This window comes from Dermacentor silvarum, chromosome 9, assembly GCF_013339745.2.
Source record: "Dermacentor silvarum isolate Dsil-2018 chromosome 9, BIME_Dsil_1.4, whole genome shotgun sequence".
NCBI classification, from domain to species: domain Eukaryota; kingdom Metazoa; phylum Arthropoda; class Arachnida; order Ixodida; family Ixodidae; genus Dermacentor; species Dermacentor silvarum.
Window position 1 is genome coordinate 52,847,419 of NC_051162.1, and position 17,741 is coordinate 52,865,159.

General features: G+C 46.9%; 1 protein-coding gene across 3 annotated transcripts in view; it reads right to left on the reverse strand.

The window, feature by feature from the left end:
- LOC119465248 (E3 ubiquitin-protein ligase Mdm2) overlaps positions 1-17,741 on the reverse strand; it is a 120,834-nt gene that overhangs the window by 21,291 nt on the left and 81,802 nt on the right. The window contains exons 5-8 of one of the 3 annotated variants that reach the window (XM_037726041.2): positions 17,202-17,257; positions 9,676-9,863; positions 7,682-7,951; positions 573-677 (exon numbers count right to left, since the gene is read on the reverse strand). The exons of 1 other annotated variant lie outside the window; for it this stretch is intronic. In XM_037726041.2, the coding sequence (XP_037581969.1) occupies positions 573-677; positions 7,682-7,951; positions 9,676-9,863; positions 17,202-17,257 (619 nt within the window). The remainder of the gene's footprint in view (positions 1-572; positions 678-7,681; positions 7,952-9,675; positions 9,864-17,201; positions 17,258-17,741) is intronic. One more of the 3 variants, XM_049656505.1, reaches the window with a different exon arrangement.

Consider the following 17,741-nt stretch of genomic DNA (forward strand, 5'->3'; position numbering starts at 1 on the left):
GTATTGGCCTAATTATCAAATTGTCAATGAGAAAATTGGTTAGCAACACGAAAAACTCCCGATACAGCTTTCTGTTGCTCAATACATGCTACATAGAAGTGTTTTTCCAAGCATGAAAGAAGCCCGCAAATACATGCAAAATGACTCGAGTGGCCAGTCACGTGGCAGGTCACGCGGCCAGTCACACAGCAGTCATGTGACCGAAGAGCGCCCACTGACCAACTAATGATGCATGCCACTGGGTTAGTTTGTGGCAACACTCAAAATGACGACCGTCCGCGCCTTCAGGGCTAAGCTGCTCTCAATATCCCCCCTGCCTTGTGTCAGCATCCTTTACAAACACATTCTCATTGCAGCAGGTTTTCATGAAATCATAAGTGGCTGAAAAGGTCACAATGTAGATGAATGACTACCCTGCGAAAGCCGCCCATCACTCTGCTTTCCCAATTAGCAAGGCAGGCTATCAGCATCCCTCTCACTTCTCAATGTTGCTGGCATTGAGATTGCTCAGATCAAAAAATTCTGGTTACAAAATTTCCATACGCTTTTGGAAAAAAAAAAAGAAAACTCACCGCATCGCCGATCTCGGAGTCAGAGGAGTAGCTGTCCGACGAGTCGGCCCAAAACTGCGCATCATCGTCATCGACACAGATCAGGATCTCTGCCTGGGCCAACTCCTGCATGAAAAAAAACCCAACAACCCTTTCACACAAGTCCAAACCGTTTGGCATGCAATGAGCATTTACAGTTGCCGACCAACTACAGTAGAACCTCGTTGATACAATCCCGTTATGTACGATTTTCCAGCGCCAACGTCCACGATCGAGAACACAAAATGTGACCCAATAGAGTTATGCTTATTTTTTACCGGTTCACACCATTCCCAGAAAAACACTATCTTCCGGCACCAACGTTCAGTACATCGCCAAACTGAGTTCGTAAGATACATTTTCCGGCCACTAGATCCCATGTAAACAAGAAAATACGCGAGGCACGTGCGATCGAGAATACTTCCCTACCCATCTCGCGTGAAAACGCCGTTGCGCACTCAGTTTCTTATTCCGGTACTACCAGCAAATCTCCTCCCAGGTCCATCGCACGCCGTATTCACAGCCATCTCCGCCAACCCTATGGGGATATGCATCTTCACCTGTTTTACAGCGCGTGGGGAGTAGTGCCGTTCGAAATGGACTGCACACTTTTAGTAGGGGATAACCCAAATGCACTGCCATTCCCTGCTGCCAGCGGTGCTATGCGAGCGTCACGTTTCATTCCGACGACATCCGCCGTCGCCCACCAGCCCCCGAAGCCCCACCAGCTCGATGGGTGTGGAGTCTTGTGCTTCGTGCCGCAACGACTCGCACAACGCTTGCTGTCTGTCAAATGTCGTAGTAACTTTGGATCATACGTATCCCGGTTTGTACATTTTTTCACACATTCTTTCCCAAAACGTTTCAAGCAAGGTTCTACTGTATTCAGACTCTGCAAGAATATCTGGAAAAATGGTAAACCAGGAATGAATACCTTTATCAGTAAACTCAAAATGCCAGAACTGTTCATCGCTGCATTATTTCAGTCATTAACATGCCACTCCTACACAGAGGCCAATCGATTTTTTTTACCGAGATGGAACTGCAAAAATGGCACGCAAAACGAACTTCAAGAGATAACAAAACTTAATTCTTTTCTAAAATGCTAACACTAGAGGTCATTCACCTGCAGACTTGCTCAGCATTGTGCTTCAGTGAAATAATATTCACTTGAAGTTTTGTGATGGTTGATACCACGGAGGCATTTTGCGATCATTGCACATTGTCGCCAACTGCAATGCGACTATGGCAGCACGAAAGTGGCAGTTTAGGCTGTTTTGCACAAGTTCAGTTCAGAGCTTTTTCAGAGAGTGTCACAAATATTTTGCATGGGAAACCCAGTCCAGAAGGCAACATTTTCATTGTTACATACAATAAGCAGTGAGTAACGAATTATTGTATTTGGGTTTTCTTCTCATAGCCCTAATGCACATGCTGATACTCATTTAAGGGGGGAGGAGGGGATGAAAAATAACTTTTTTGTTTCTTGGCAGAAAGGGCTGAAATTTGGCACACACGCTGTACATTGCAATAGAGGGACAAATACAAAATTTCATTAAGATATCTTCATTAGTTTTTGTTTTATAAGAATTTACAAAAGTTTACAAGTTCCTTGCTCGTGGAAAGCCTGGCACAGTAACGAAACATGGTACGGAACTGGGAATACTTTGTATGTTTGCCCAGATGTCTAATCTATATCAAGACAGTGTTAGATTTTTTTTTAGTGCCCTTATAATTTTTTACTCAACATGACATGCATGTAACTTGTGTTTGACTGCATAGAGCCATGCAGTAATTGTGAAGTAATTAAATAATGGAAAAATAAATGAACATTTCAAGACTGTCTTGATGTGCAGGACAGTTCATAGATCACAGCAAAACAAACTGGATCAAAATCGGTCCAGCCATTGTTGTGCTATGCTTTCCACGAGCGAGGTGACCGACCAAAAAAACACTATTGAGAAAACGAGCTGCAAAGTTTTGCAAGCAGTGCAGGTTTATTAGAACGCATCAGGGCGGTAATTTTTGGCATCAGTGCTGTCAAGCATCTTCTTGCACCTTTGCCTCTTCGTTTGGTGGGCTTTGAAAATTTAATAGCCTGGCTAGTACATCAAATTGAACTTCCGTTCAGTTGCGGACATCGCGCGAAGGGAGTCGCGCACGCTGCATGCTCGCGATTCTGCCGTCACCGCTGACGCGAAACGCGGCTCGAGGCGCGTCTGAATAGTGCGCCGTTCGGGCGACTATTTGTCCGGTGAATTTTCGGTTATTACACTGTAGCTCGTCGACGGTTGGGGCTCGCTCAGAGGCAGCGTGTTCATGTCGCACGATGCATCAAACTAAGTACACCGTCTTCGCCGGCGATGGTGACCTTCGACCCGCGTCGATACGATCTCGGCTGGTTCGCGCGTACCCGCCGTGGTTGCTCAGTGGCTATGGTGTTGGGCTGCTGAGCACGAGGTCGCGGGATCGAATCCCGGCCACGGCGGCCGCATTTCGATGGGGGCGAAATGCGAAAACACCCGTGTACTTAGATTTAGGTGCACGTTAAAGAACCCCAGGTGGTCCAAATTTCCGGAGTCCCCCACTACGGCGTGCCTCATAATCAGATCGTGGTTTTGGCATGTAAAACCCCATAATTTCATTTCGCGCGGCCGTACGCCGAGGCGCGAAAGCTTCCGTTGGCGCGTCTTCCGTCGACTGCGTTATCGGTACCGATGGCACAGGGCGATTGTCGGTTTCGCTGCTTGAGTCACACGGTGCAAGATAGCGCGGCACGTAATCCACGGTGCAAGGTAGCGCGGCACGTTCAGTCGGGTGCTCCTCCGCTAATCGCCGTATATTTCTCGCCGTAGGAGGCTTGCGCTTCTGTATTCCGAAGACGTGCTTCGTCCAAACTTTCTTCTCCAACAAGCGACGATCCTTAACTAAACTGGGCGCTCTCAGAAATCCGAATTCTGCGTGTCAAGTGAAGACGCCGGCATGGTTTTCGAAGGGAACAACTGCGGTAGCCATCTTGCCCGCTGCCGCAGCAGTAACCAATGGGAAGACGCCATTCAGCACGGCAGCCAATCGCAGGCCCGCTTTCATCGGAGGGCCCGTGTGACTACCCCTAACAGACCCGCGATTCTTTTGTGTTTGTGCGTTTGTTACAAGATGGCGAAGACCGACGAATTGAGAAGCGGAACGGCGAAACTTTGAGCTTTCGAACGATACCAAGATGGCGGCGCTCGGCGGCGGGAAATACGAGATATCGCTCCGTGAACTGCGGTGATTTTGCGCGATTTAAAGCTGTTTTTTCGCCCTGCGCACTGACAAATTAATTTTTTTCGGGCACTTTTAGTGCGTTTCCAGCCAAATCATTTTGATACAGCGTAGATTAGGTGTTGCAGATACCGAAATGCGGGGTTTCCAAAAACCGAATTTTTCTCGTGATTTTCGCGATCTGATCCCCGCGTCCCCCCTTAAGTAGACTTATCGTTATAACCGATATATCGTTACTTGTGGTATCATTATAAGTGGCCTGCACTGTACATGGAGCTCTATGGGAGGGTAAACGGGAGTCAGAGAAGGCCACGTTACAGCCAGTTCTGCACTGTAAGCTGTTACGTTAAAAGTGGTCTAAGCTGATGTCAAGCTGGCCTGACAAATGAGGCACTCAGAAAATTAAATTTCCTGTCCTCTAGTGGGATATGAAATACGTCTACTTGCATAGCTGCTGCAATTTAGCGCAATAGTCCGAGGAGCATCACCCAGGCATCATTCATTCGCAATTCAAGTGTCTGGTTCAGAATACTAGTCGCACTGCCCACATGGACCATATCAACAAGTTAAACCTGGATATTGACATTGACAAATTCCCAAAAACTTTGTTATAAAGAGGATTTTGTTATATGCAGGTTCAGCACGAAAATTCGAAAAAGAAACGCTTACCGTATTTACTCGATTCTAACGCGCCCTCTATTGTAATGCGCACATGTTTTCCGTTTTCGTCGAAGCACTCATCCTTGGAATGTCACACCAAGTACTGGATGCGTGGACGCGTGTCGTTTTGCACAAGCGCAAGGCATCAGAAACGAAGAGCGAGCGTCACGATGGCGTCGTATAGTGTTACAGTAGAACCCCGCTGTTACGTTCCCGGGTGCTGCGTTTTCCCACCTGTTACGTCGTTTTCGGCCGGTCCCAGCACAGCTCCCATAGAACCCAAAGCATTGGTAACCTTGCTGTTGCGTCGCAACTGTGGGACCATTCCCACATCATACGTTGCGAACTGCCACCCGTGCCGGCCCAAGCGGCCATTTTGACTTTTCATGCCGCTTGGCTTGGTGGCTTGACGATGGCATTGGCCGCCCAAAGTGCCGGGGGCGACAACTACGACGTATTTTGGGTTTCCGCCAGCAAAAGTATGGCCCTTGAGATCCGTATTTGCTATCTAAAGATGGTGCCTATGACGCGTTGTGGCCCTAAAATTGGTTTTGGCTCATAGATGTTCCGTATAAAGTCCAAGGACGATAACACAATCGCCGTGTGCCGTATGCTGTACGTGCGAGGGGAGCCAACGTCTAAATCTTGCGCGCGAAGGAAAATCAAGGAGGAAGCGCACCTTCTTCCGTTGCACTCGGAGCACCGGCGAGGGAGCGAGGGGGGAGGGATAGCAGGCGGCGTTGTACTGTACTCTGGCATCAACTGTGTACTGCGCGGCGAGTTGCGCAGGCCGTATCTTGAAAGTGATTTGCGTTGGGGCAGAGTCTAGGAAGTGTAGGTGCGTCAGCGGCTTCTAGCTTTGTGCGTGCTGTGTGTTCTCGGCGCTCAGTTCGCGTTTAAGCGATAGACAACAGGACGAAGGTCACTTCGCTCGCTTCTGCAGCGGCGCTTCCACACGCCGTCCGCGTTCATCCAGTGTGATATGTCACAGCGTCTGCCAGCGTGTCGGCAACATCAACTGGAAAAGGAGAGTGCCGGTTGGCGGGCTAGGCCAGCTGCATGCAAGCGGCAGGATCAGGTTTGAATGAAGGGAGGGGGAAAGGTCACGCCCACGGCGGCAAGATCGCCAGGTCAAGGGATGCAGGCCGGCCTCGCACACGCTCGCACGCACACGTGTGCTTGCTTCGCATTCCGTCGCGGTGGAGAAGGTACTTCCGGTTGCTGCTCGCGCAAAAATGACAAAATTTGGGGCGAAATCTCTAGGTTGTCAGCGGGGAAAATTCGATATTTCGAGGGGGTCTCCCGTTGCCAGTTCGTTACGTAGAGGTCTCAAATACGTGTGCTTCTATGGAGTAACGGCGGGGAATAGAAAAACTTCATTATATCCCGGAATTCGTTATATGGAGGTTCGTTATAAGCAGGTTTACCTGTATATTTTTTTATGAATTATATTATGGGGCTTTCACATGCCAGAACCCCGATCCGATTATGAGGCATGCCGTAATGGGGGAATCCGGATTTAATTTTGACCAACTGGAATTTTTTACTGTGTACCTAAATCTAAGCACCTGGGCATTTTTCATTTCGGCCCCAATGAAACGCGGCCCTGCTCGCACCCACACCTGCGAGCTCAGCAGTGTGGCACCCCAGCCACTGCGCTACCGCGACGGAAATTCAAAATTTTGGTCGCTGTTACAGACTAATTATACAAGGGACGCGTGGAGTCACAAGAAAGTTCGTGCAACCGAGATTGTAAAAAAAAAGTCCGCCTCCATCGCGCCCTGTGAAAGTGGATGTACAGCGAAGCTGGTGCGGACGTTAGACAATTACCGCCACCTCAACTGGCATTTAGACGACGTCGCACGAGCGCCACCACCACAAGCGACGTACGTCACGTGCGCAGGCACGTGTGCGGAATCGCAGCATCCATCCTCATTCTTCTAGGCCGTCCGCCAAGCACAAGTGCCTTATTGAACTAAATTAATGTTTAAAATAAATTGTGTCTGAAAACGCGTAAAGTACGACTTGCACACAAGCTGCAGACATGATACCATCAGATTGTAATTCTAATATACGAGTGTCATATGTAAGAGGCCGCCTGCGGCGCTAAAAAGAAGAAGAGCACGTGAAGCACAGTGTTCGGAACGTCACGAGCTCTCGAGGCGCGTGAGCCGAGGCGTCATCGGGGGATGAACAGCGCTGTCGGTGGATTATCGACGTGGCTCCGGGCCAGGAAGGTCGCATCGCCAGCTACGCTCTGGCGACGGGAGACTTGGGGGTCTGGCTGAGTCCGTGACGTTGGCCGTCCAAGGTGTGGCCGTCGACCTCGGCAAGTTCGAGCGAGGCTCCTGGACTGGCTGCAGCCTCTCGCGACAGGACCGGGCACCCCAGAGAGGATCCCCCTTCTGCGGCAGACCGGCACGTTCGAGTCTCCGCGGGACGCCACGTCGGCACTCATGAAGAAGTTGCGACGCATCCCGACGCTAGGCCTATCCAGGTGGGCCTAAGCAACGCCGAGCGCTGTCACTGAAGAATTACTGACGAGCTCATCACCGATGAAGTACCGACGAGCTCACCAGCGATAAAAGAGACGACACGCCGACAGCAAGGCAAAGGCAACTACAGAATCGACGAGAGCGCTGAACTCTGAGAGAAAGGGCCGACGAGCTTCGGACTCAGACAATGACGGGTGCAGCAAGGTGACTCTATGTAGCGTTTCAGGCGTGCGTTTCAGCGAGATAGGACAGGGTTGCCTGACTTTGAAGGATTAGCCGCCACAGACGAGCGTAGGCGTGAATTAGAACTTGTTTAGTATATTAGGCTTTATTTTGCATCTGTTAGTATTGTTCCCGCAGTGTGTTTTAGTGTGCTTGATTTTTTTTAGTTTGAGTCTCGAGTTTGCGTGCTATTAAAAAATCTGTTTGCTGTGTCGCCATCAGTCTTCCTTCTCCATCTCTATTATAACCCGCACTCCCCCGAGATCGGTGACAAAAAATATCACGAGAAAACAAAATTCTGTTACATGGAAACTCAAACACAAGGCCTTCCAGCTGCCGTTTTTTGGGCAAGCCCGCCACGAAAAAACCTGAGAAACTAGAGGCTAACAGCTTTGCTGTAAAAAATGCTCTGCGACTTTCAACACCACTGCATGAGGAAAGGTCACTCGCCTCAATGTCGCTGTCGGAGGAGATGCTGCCCGCCTTTCCGGCAACGTGATCCGACTCCTCCTCCTCGATCTCGTACTCCACCTCGTACGGGCAGTCGTCGTCGATGTGGCCGCCTTCCTCCTCGCGCCGTAGCAGGTCGGCCGCCAGGGCTGCAACCCGCATGAGCCGCCGCTGGGTAACCTCGTCGTCGGTCGAGTCGCCGTCCGACGAGGACTCCTCGAGGAACCAGAGGTCGTCGCTCGTGTCCTTGATGAACTCCGTCTCGTGGCCCTGGAAGGAGCATGACGAGAGAGCAGCAGGCATCACTATCGGAGGAGGTCCAAAAATTGGACAGAGGTTCACAGGAAGACGGAGTGCTAGAACAAGCGCAGAAACTGCAGTTGCTGAATGATTACAGTATTTGTGAGATTCTAACGTACACCTTTTCTTCAACAAAATGGTGGCACAGCTCTTCATTGCTTCAGCTGGCTTTGTCTAGCTCCACAATGGCAACAGTGAAATCAAGAATTGGACGGAAACCTGTCTGATCAGGAACACACATGAAAACACTTTAAACGGACACCGAGTATTATTTTTACTTTTATAAACTTCTGTGGTCGGTGTCTGTTTTAATTGTTGATGGCAACAGTGATTTAAACAAGCCTGTTTTCGGTGGCTGTGGACACGGCACATTGCAATCGTTTGGCGACGCACTCAAAAGAAAATATCTAAGATTGTTTCCCGATAGACAAGTGTCTGCGGCGTAGCCCCATACGAAGTTTGTTACTTTGAATGTTAAAAGAAGTCACCCCCAACTCCTTTTGCCAAGGAATTCAAGGGGCACATTAATTTTCAAGCAGTGTTAAAGGCCCTTAGATTCGTTTTTCCAAATTCAAGGGTTTTCAAGGAAGTCTACAAATCCTGTGTTCTGGCACAGCGTGGTGCAATTTCGGTCATTTTCGCCAGTGCAATATAGCACGGCAATTTGCTTGAGTGTAAGAATGGCAGAATTGGCACACTATTCCCACCCCGCAACTTGGCGACACAAGAGCATACACCCTTTGCATCGGCTGTGAAACTCCAACCTCCAACCACGGACTGCCAACCACTAAAACCGGGCGAGAGAATGAATGAATGAATGAATGAATGAATGTGTGTGGTTTAGTGGCGCAAGGGCCAGGTATGGCCAAAGAGCGCCATGCCAGTGTTTATTAGTTCGCAGTGAAGTGATGAATTCTGAGAAGTAGATGTGACGGGGCTGTAAAGGGGCCTAAAATAGTCGCTGTAAAGTGCGTAAAATCAACACATAGTAAGATAATGGCAATGACTAGTGATGTGTGCTATGGACATAAAAATGCATTGCTAAAGAATGATAATATATGCAAGATATGCATATGCAAGAAGCACTACTACCTAAACAGAGCCCTTGAAACACAAGGGCCTGGAGGGATGTGCTATACAGAACTACTATCACAGCGGCATCCTCTGGAGAGAGGATGCGCTACGAATGTATTGGGCTAAATACATGTAACACAACTTCGTTCAAGAAACCGAGGACTGCTTTGGTGTTGAACAGTGGTTCTTCACCAAGAAACATAATGGGATGAAGAGGGACATGATATCGGTACGCTTGTGGAAAATATTTCTGTCTCTCTGTTTCGGCTTTCCGACACTCCAGAAGGACGTGGAGGACAGTCAGCCTCTCACCACATCTACAAGTTGGTGGTTCATCACCGGTCAGTAAAAAACTGTGGGTACCATATGTATGTCCTATTCTGAGCCTACAGAATAGGACATCAGTTCGCCGTGTTTTTGTTGCGGAGGGCCAGAAACCTATCTGTGGCTTTATCATGTGAAGCTTATTATTTGTTTCAGTGTCCCACAGGTGCTGCCAGTGGCCTCGCAGTTTCCTTCGCAAAAAAGGCTTCAGATCTGTGGACGGAATAGCAGCGGCAGGAGCGGGCGAGAGAGCCAAAGAAAGCTATCTGCATTAACAAGTGCGCAGTGTAGCTTACCTGATAGCTGTATTCCGTCTCTGGGCCACTGTCGTAGCACGGAGACGGTGGTATGTACAGGCGCACAGGGGACGACGCGCACGATGCACTTGCGCCACTCGGCAAATCTGAGTCCAGGCGCGCACGCTTGATGACCAGTGCATCGCTGGTGCCGTTGTCGCCCGACTGGAGTTCCCGCTTTAAAGTTCCTAAAGGGTTTCAACGAAGACAGCCACCGGGGGAAGGAAGTGGAAGAGAAGAGGACAAAAAAAAATGTGTCAGGAAAGAGAGGAGAAATTCCTTCAGTGCCACAAGAGAAGCACCGCACTTTCTTGGACATGCAAAGTGAGAAGGCAATAAACGCCGCACACACTCACTCACTCATTCGCAACCATGCAGTGCAGGTTCGGCAGCCGCCCAGTCAAAAACAGCGGCGTGCGCTGGTCGTCGTGGAAACAAAACTCCAAACCAACGACCGACGAGGTCGCCCTTGCAGTCAGACACATTTTTTTTCCCCAGCTTTTTAGAAAAAAGAACGACCAGCGCACGCGTCACCATCACATCACGCTCTCATCCAACCATAGGGTTTTTGCCTGCCACGGTTAGAAAACGACTGTGCCTGAGAAAATTAATTCTCAAGTTATTAAATGAAAGAAAACAGCTCGAGCGGTTAGTTTTAGTAAACAGGATGCCAAGCATCACGGGTGCAGAGAGTCCCGACATCTGTGCAATCGATGCGGTGTCAATCTTTTCACTTCCCGGGTGCGTCGTGCAGCAAAACTGGAGGCTGGCTTCTTGCAAAGTAAATTTTTCACGTGATTAACCTCATGAATGCCCTCTAATGCCATACAATCTCACGTGCACTACTACAATCGCTCTCATTTACTATTCATGTATGGGATAAAGTGACGTTCGCAACAACGGCAGTATGTGGCTGTGCCAATGAAACTGGTGACAGTGTGCACTTTGTGCACCGTCTGCATGGTATTGGCATGACAAACAAAGGTATCAGCCTTTATCTAACCTTTCTGAAGCCATTCTATTGTGTCACTTGTAAACTGTTTAGCGAGCCATTTTCTTCTCCAACTCAGCTACACACTGCACGTGTCTAACGATAGCATCATTGAATAGTACAGGCCCAACGTATTTAAGTTATCCGTTGCATAAATAAGGCAACCAGGTAGAGTTAAACCTTGATGTAACGAAGCTGCGGAAATGAACACTCTGCTTAGTCACATCAAAATACCATGTGTTCTTGTGTAAAGGCACCACGCTGTGGTCTTTATGAATTACGTGGCCACAAATCTGATGGTAATGCCATGTGTTCTTTTGTAAAGGCCACACCGTGGGGCCTTTACAGAAGAACACATGGTATTTTTATGTGACAGACACCATCAGATTTGGGCCATGTAATTAAGAAATAATGCCGAGGCCTCACCCCCTCCCTTTACTGCCTTGGCCGCGCAGTACACGCTGCACGTTCTCCATGTAGTACCGACACTGTGCATAAAGGTTTATCAGCCTCCTCTTTGTTTCTGAATTTGATAGCCTGTGGCAAGAAGCTCATCAACACGAGTGTTGTCACAAACTTCATGTCCCAGTACCCTGCTGCTTTTTCTGTCACTCTTTTCACAGATAGCGCCTGTTGCTATGCGCCACCCAACCATGTACGCATCACGTACACTGCGAGCATACATTTATACTAGGCTTGTGCGAATAGAAACTTTGGGTTTGCAGTGAAGCCGCAGCGAAGAGTAATAAGTGTCAAATAGTTTCGAAGCAAATAGTTCATATAGTGGGATTTGCATAAAACCTTGGCACAAGTACATGTTAAAAAATCTAAAAAATAAAAATGGTTCTTTATACTTGAAAAAAGATTGAAATATTTTCATACCTGGTATCACTGTAGTTTCAAAGTATGGTTATCCAAATACGTATATGCAGGAATGAAAGTTGAGCCCCCAACAGCAGAGAAAATTCATTTACAGGCTTTTGCACACTGTGTTCTTGAGTTTACTTGAAGCTTTGCCAAGGTCAAGGCCGTGAGAATGCTTTGCGTTTGCTCGTCGTTACGTGGGCAATGGCACAAAGTACGACCTTGACTGTGCAACGCCGGCAGTTTAGGCTGTGTTGAACAAATTCCGGGGCGGTATTCTCGTGCAATCACTTTCAGACATACTAGTACTACTTTAGCAAGACTTTGCATGACTTGGCACCTAACGCGGTGATGAATGCGGCCGACAGCTTTTCTGGCACTGCGCGCAGAGAGAGAGGTTGGCACAGCGGCAAAACAGTGTCGGCTTATGTGCCGACGCGTCCGATGTCGAGTCGCGTGAAATCTTGTGGAAGTGATGGTACTGTCTCGAAAGGTGATCACCCAAGGATACCACTCCTGCTCAGTGCTTTCTGCCTAGACCCGAAGTTAACCCGTTCCATACAGCAAGAGCGCACACGAACTTGCTAGGCACACTCGACGCTTCTCAGTCTAGCTCATGCGCATGATCTCAGGCCCAATCACCGATGAGCACCAAACTTTCCACGACGTTTTGACGCCCACCACCAAGCCTGTCTTGGCTGTTAACCCTAACCAGAGCTGCTTCGCTGGCTGTCGGCGACCAAGATTACAGTTGTGCCGAGTCAACGCATATCTATTTGCAGAGGCCATAGGTCTGTCTGGAAGCCGAGAAACCATCTCACCAGTGAAAGTGTGAGCTTGGGGGAAAATTGAATGGCGTAAATTTTCTTCACGGCTAGCATTTTTAAGATTGTGCACGTGCGTAATGTATGAAAAAACTGAGCCAAACAACTGTTGCCATCCGGAACTTCAGTCGTCGTCAGCTGCTGGCTAAAATAAGGTGGTGGTGCCGTAAGATCAACATTTAAATAATCAAGCAGGTGCAAAGGTCAGAAGGGGACTATAAAGAATTCTTGTCTTTGGCTTGTCTTGGCTTTGAGCCATGTTATGGCAATGAAACTTGTTCATTAAATCCAAAACTATTGATTATACAAGTTTTAAAATTTACATTCATTTCTTTTGAATACTTCAAAATCTTCGGATTATGAAATTCATGCGAAAGCCAACATCAAATAGCATAATATTCGATCAAATATCCCAAAATATGAAACATTCCACAAACTTAATTCCTACAGAAAGGGTTCGTCATTTTTACACCTCTTAAAAAATGTGCAGATATCAACTGCTGCAATGACCCACTCCCACTTTGAGCGAAAACTTGTTTATATTATCCAACCTTACACATAGTTTAACCGAGTTTAAGCCTTACAGGCTACAAGCAAAAATCAAAGGTTGTCATGTATGCTTTCTCTGCAAAACCGAAAACAAAGTTTGATAATCAATTTCATTACTGCATTGCTTCGAAAACTTGTCATCACACTTCTGATAATTTGCTATACTTTATTTCTTCTTCTTTCTAGGGTTTTACGTGCCAAAACCAGTTCTCATTATGAGGCACGCCGCAGTGGAGGGCTCCGGATTAATTTTGACCACCTGGGGTACTTTAGCGATACTTTGTTTAGCAGACTAACATTTGGTTGTTTCTAAATGTGTGGTTATGTTTTCCAATATTCGATAATAAGAATAGTTCCTTTTCAAATACAAATCTGAATAGTTATTACATAGTATTTCACTTGTATTCGAAACTTCGAATATTCCCCCACCCATACAATTATACTGTGGTGGCCACCCTCAAACCTGCTTTCTTGATTGTTTGCGTACAAGATTAGCCCTGGACGTGTCAACCAGTGCCGCTCATGAACAAAGCAGCGTACATGAAACGTGCCTTTGGCCACAAGTGTCAAATAGTACACGAGCTTCGGGGCAGGCAACCGTAATGCGTAAGATGTGGGTTGAATCCCCACCTGAAGCAAGCTATCTTGTCAAACACTTTGATTTCCTTAACCTCAATATTTTTTACATTTTAGTTAAACATAACAATTAATTACCCCTACGATTTCTATGGCTTCATTGTCTGTTACTTCATATAGCCAAGAATACGTTTACGACCACCAAATTATGAAAAGATTAATCGTTACACAGAGGATACCGTTATGTTGAAGTTTGTCACATCTAGGTTTAACTGTATTGCATAACTCTTCCAGCAAAACCGCTTGCTCGTTCATGCTCAAATTTTGCCCGACGGTGGCATTTCGTGGGGCACGTAGTTTGGCAAACTTGAGTACATTGCTTAGTGTTTTTTCCCAAATCTGGAGTACACATCTCTTGCAACAATGCCAGAAAATAATGTAGTAAACAACTCACAGAATGGTTAAGAATGTGTAACACGTATTTAAGCATTAGCTGTGGTGTGGATTAGGTGTTTTCACTCTCGATCTTTGAGCACCAAATTGTACTCCACATCTCTGGAGCGTAGCGCGTTGATGATGCATCCACTTCTCTTAATCGTTTTTGAAACCAAACACGCTCGGCATCTCGGGAGAATGTGGGCGCAATTCAAATGCAGTTTGTATCTCTGAAGAGCTGGACATGTATCTCTGGACATGTGCCAAGCATGCGCCATTGATAGGGAACGTACAATTTCCACAATACTGTAAACACTGGTGAAGTGCACGTGGCTTCCCGTGCCCTTCCACCAATGAAAGCACTTTCTGGCGCGAACCAGAGGCCTCCTTTGCGGACACTGCCGTCAACGACACGAAATCGAGCAACGAGCTAAGAAAAGCTAATACTTAAATATCTGTCCCAGTCATAGCTAGTGCGCACACTGTGTTTCTTTGTAACAGTGGCAAGTAGTACTACTATTGTAGTTTTTGTTCAATGACACATTTACTTTTATGGCTCCTCATTGCTGCGGAAGCTACCTACGTCCAATTTATTTCAGACAGAAACAGGCAAGTAATGCACCCAAAGTGGCATTCAACTGCAAGAACCATAAAATGACACTTCTGTGAGAAATTTGAGCATGAGCAAAGCCAGCAATTTATCCAGAAAAGTAATGAATACCTGGGGCTCATATTTAAGCAACATTCAGTACGTAGGCCTAATGTGTTATGCTGTAAGGATTACTGGAATGAACATTTTAAAGAGCGAATCTCTTTATTAAAGCATGACATGATTTAAGCTGAGACGACGAAAATGTTATTTTTGATAACAGCCAAAGTCCTTTCCAGTTCTGCTGCCTTCTGCACCCTAATACCTATGAAATCTAGAAGTGCACAGCTTGAGAGGCAACACTCCTTTCCCACGCGCTGCAACTTAAAGAAAAGGTATGTCAAAAAATGAAAATAACTCCCTAAGCCAATCGAAGGAAGAGACAATGCTTTAGAAACTAAAGGAAAGGAGTGTTTCCTTGACGGGGCACAGACAGATGCAATTAAGCAAAAAAAAAATAACAAGGCAATCACAAAAACAAAGCCGTTAGGACACAGCTCAGGCACGTTCAACGACTTGGTCTGAAAATCGGCAAAAAAAACTATTCCCTAGAGGCTGCTATACGTGGATGGCTGTGAGAATTTGCCATTCAATGGCAGTTTTGGGTTGCTACCCAAAGGATGGCATGCTCAAGCCTTGCCTAGCACTCACAAAGCCATCACACCGCATCCGGCATGGCCCCAACAAAGAATCTGCGAATGCCTACGCAACTGCAAAATTTGCGAAACTTTTACAAGATGTGCAGACAACGCTAGCCACATGGGAGCTAGCCAACTTTACCCAGGCTCTTATTAAGGAACTGAAGCAAACTTCAGAGTTCCGAGTTTTCGGGTAGTGCTGCGAAGGCAGCGTCGAGCAAGAATTTGGAGCTGTTGACTCCGTTTTGATCGACAACTCTCAGCCTCGGGAGGTTTTCTACCGTTGCGACCAAGTCGTTGACAAGTTTGGGCAAACATACAACTCTGCTCATCACTCGGTGTGCACATGGCCTGTGGGACTCCCAAAATGCTCGGTGGCAAAAGTGGTCATTACGTGTGAAGCCGAGGCGTTAGGTTATGCAAAAGCCAGGGCAAAGCTGTCACTCTTGAAACGAGACAATGCACTGAACCTGAGGAACAATCGATACTGAATGAAGACTGGGCAGATTCAAGGCTAGCAGAAGCCGCAAGGGTACCTTCAATGGGCATATCATATCTGCATTAACCGAATAGGTCAGATGACAAAGCAAGCACTGTCACTGTCCTAGACAAGCACTGTCATCTGTCTTACGCCGCACAAAAAATTTAGGTGTGGACGGATTTCCAGCTGGTTCAAACCAATGTTTTTTGCTCGACGGTGGAATTGGCTTGAGTATTGCAGAAGAAACATCCTAAAAGTGCGCCAGCCAAGCAAAGAGCCCGCCTGAATCAATATCTGGCACTGAACCATGCATCAGGCGGTGAATAAAATATGCTCTGGACCAGAAGAACGCTGAACTGTTCTATGAGAGACTACAACAGCGACAACACATCCAGAAGAACGCTCTTCTGCTTAAAACGATTAGGAACCCGCCCTTCTTCCAAAGAATAATTCCTCGGCTAGTAGAGAAGGGTATGATGAATGGCATGTATTTGTCTCATGTATTTCAGGTGCCTCCATGTCAATACCAGGGCATTTGAAGCTGCATGTTCAGAAGTACTATGCATCGCAAGAGATCCCCTTGGAGGCATTTACACATGCTGTGAATCAGCAAAAAGTGAGTAAGCTAGACGCTCTCATTACCACCTGTAGAAACAACTAATGGATGCTTTCAATCTGAACAGATGCTTCTCACTGATTTCAGCAAAATTTGAAGCTGTCAGCATAGAATGTTCTCACTAAGACAGAACTCCTCCGGCCGGCGTTTTTCGAGCTAAGGTCTGCAAACCTTCCATTGTCAAGAGGTTCAAGGCGATTGCAGCAGCCTCTGCCAGCATTTATAAGCACCTGTTTTAAAAGATTCCGTGAGAAGGCTGCCAAGAAATTTGCGATGACTTGTCTGCGAAGTTCTGTTAATCTTAACGACCCAGCTCAATTGGAGAAAAAGGAACAACAGTTGAACTAGAACCAAGCATTCTCGACTTTATCTGTCTGTTAGTGCTAACTGAACCAGAAAGCAGTGCCCCAAATCATCTATTGTAGACAGCAAGCGATATGAAGCACTTAGAGCTCAATCCTGGTCATTGCCAACTTGGAACCACTACCATAGCCAACTATAGAATGCTTATGAGAGATTGCACTGGATTGTACCTTTTCATCCACTTAGCACACTAGCTGTAACTTCCTGGAAACAAGATTGCCTCTCCTTTTCATCACAGGAAGGGTTCACCACCACAATGCAGTTTGTGTTGAGCAGAAGAAGTGTGCTCACTTGACGATGATTTGGTGCAAGTTATTGCCAACTGGAGACAAAAACTGCTGCTAGCCTTTGAGATTCCCAAGACCATGAACCACAGACGAGTGAAAAAGAAAACATTTTCGCATCCGTCTTATGCCCCACAAGCAACAGCGCAGCCAGCACTTTCGGCTGTCCGTCGCATCTCAAGCATGGCACAGCGAAAATCCAAACTTCTAAATCTACGGTTAAAAAAAAAAAACAGACCACCGCTTGTATAGTTACCTTGAGATATTACATGCTGCGTTGGTACAGCATACATTTGTTTGACTAGAAGACCGCTATAGAAGAAGAAGAAAAAACATGGAAAGAACGTGACATCTTTCGTTTCCTTTTCCTCGCAAGTCCTCGAAGTTCACACACTCCCGTCGTCCCACCATCATCCTTCCAAAATGATGTGTCCCCGCTTAAATGCCGTCAGTCAACGTTGTAGACGGTGCAACACAGCAGACGACGGCTTCAATCCACTGAAGAAGACATGTCGTCAACACGTATGCCGTCTTCCTTTGCCTTCCCTCACTTAATCAAAAGCACCACAAATTTCAAGGAGCCAAATTCAACAGGCAGTTCTTCTCTCTTTTTTTTTTTTCACCAAAGGGGAGAAAAAAAACAATTCGACAGAAATTAACATCTAAGGCAGCACAGAAGATGATGTTTGCACTGAAGAAGATGCAGACGACAGGTAGTAGAGCAGGGTCGTCTGCTGAATTATTTTTCAAAACGTCATTTTTCCCGTCGTCCCTGAGGAAAAAAGCACAGGGGAAA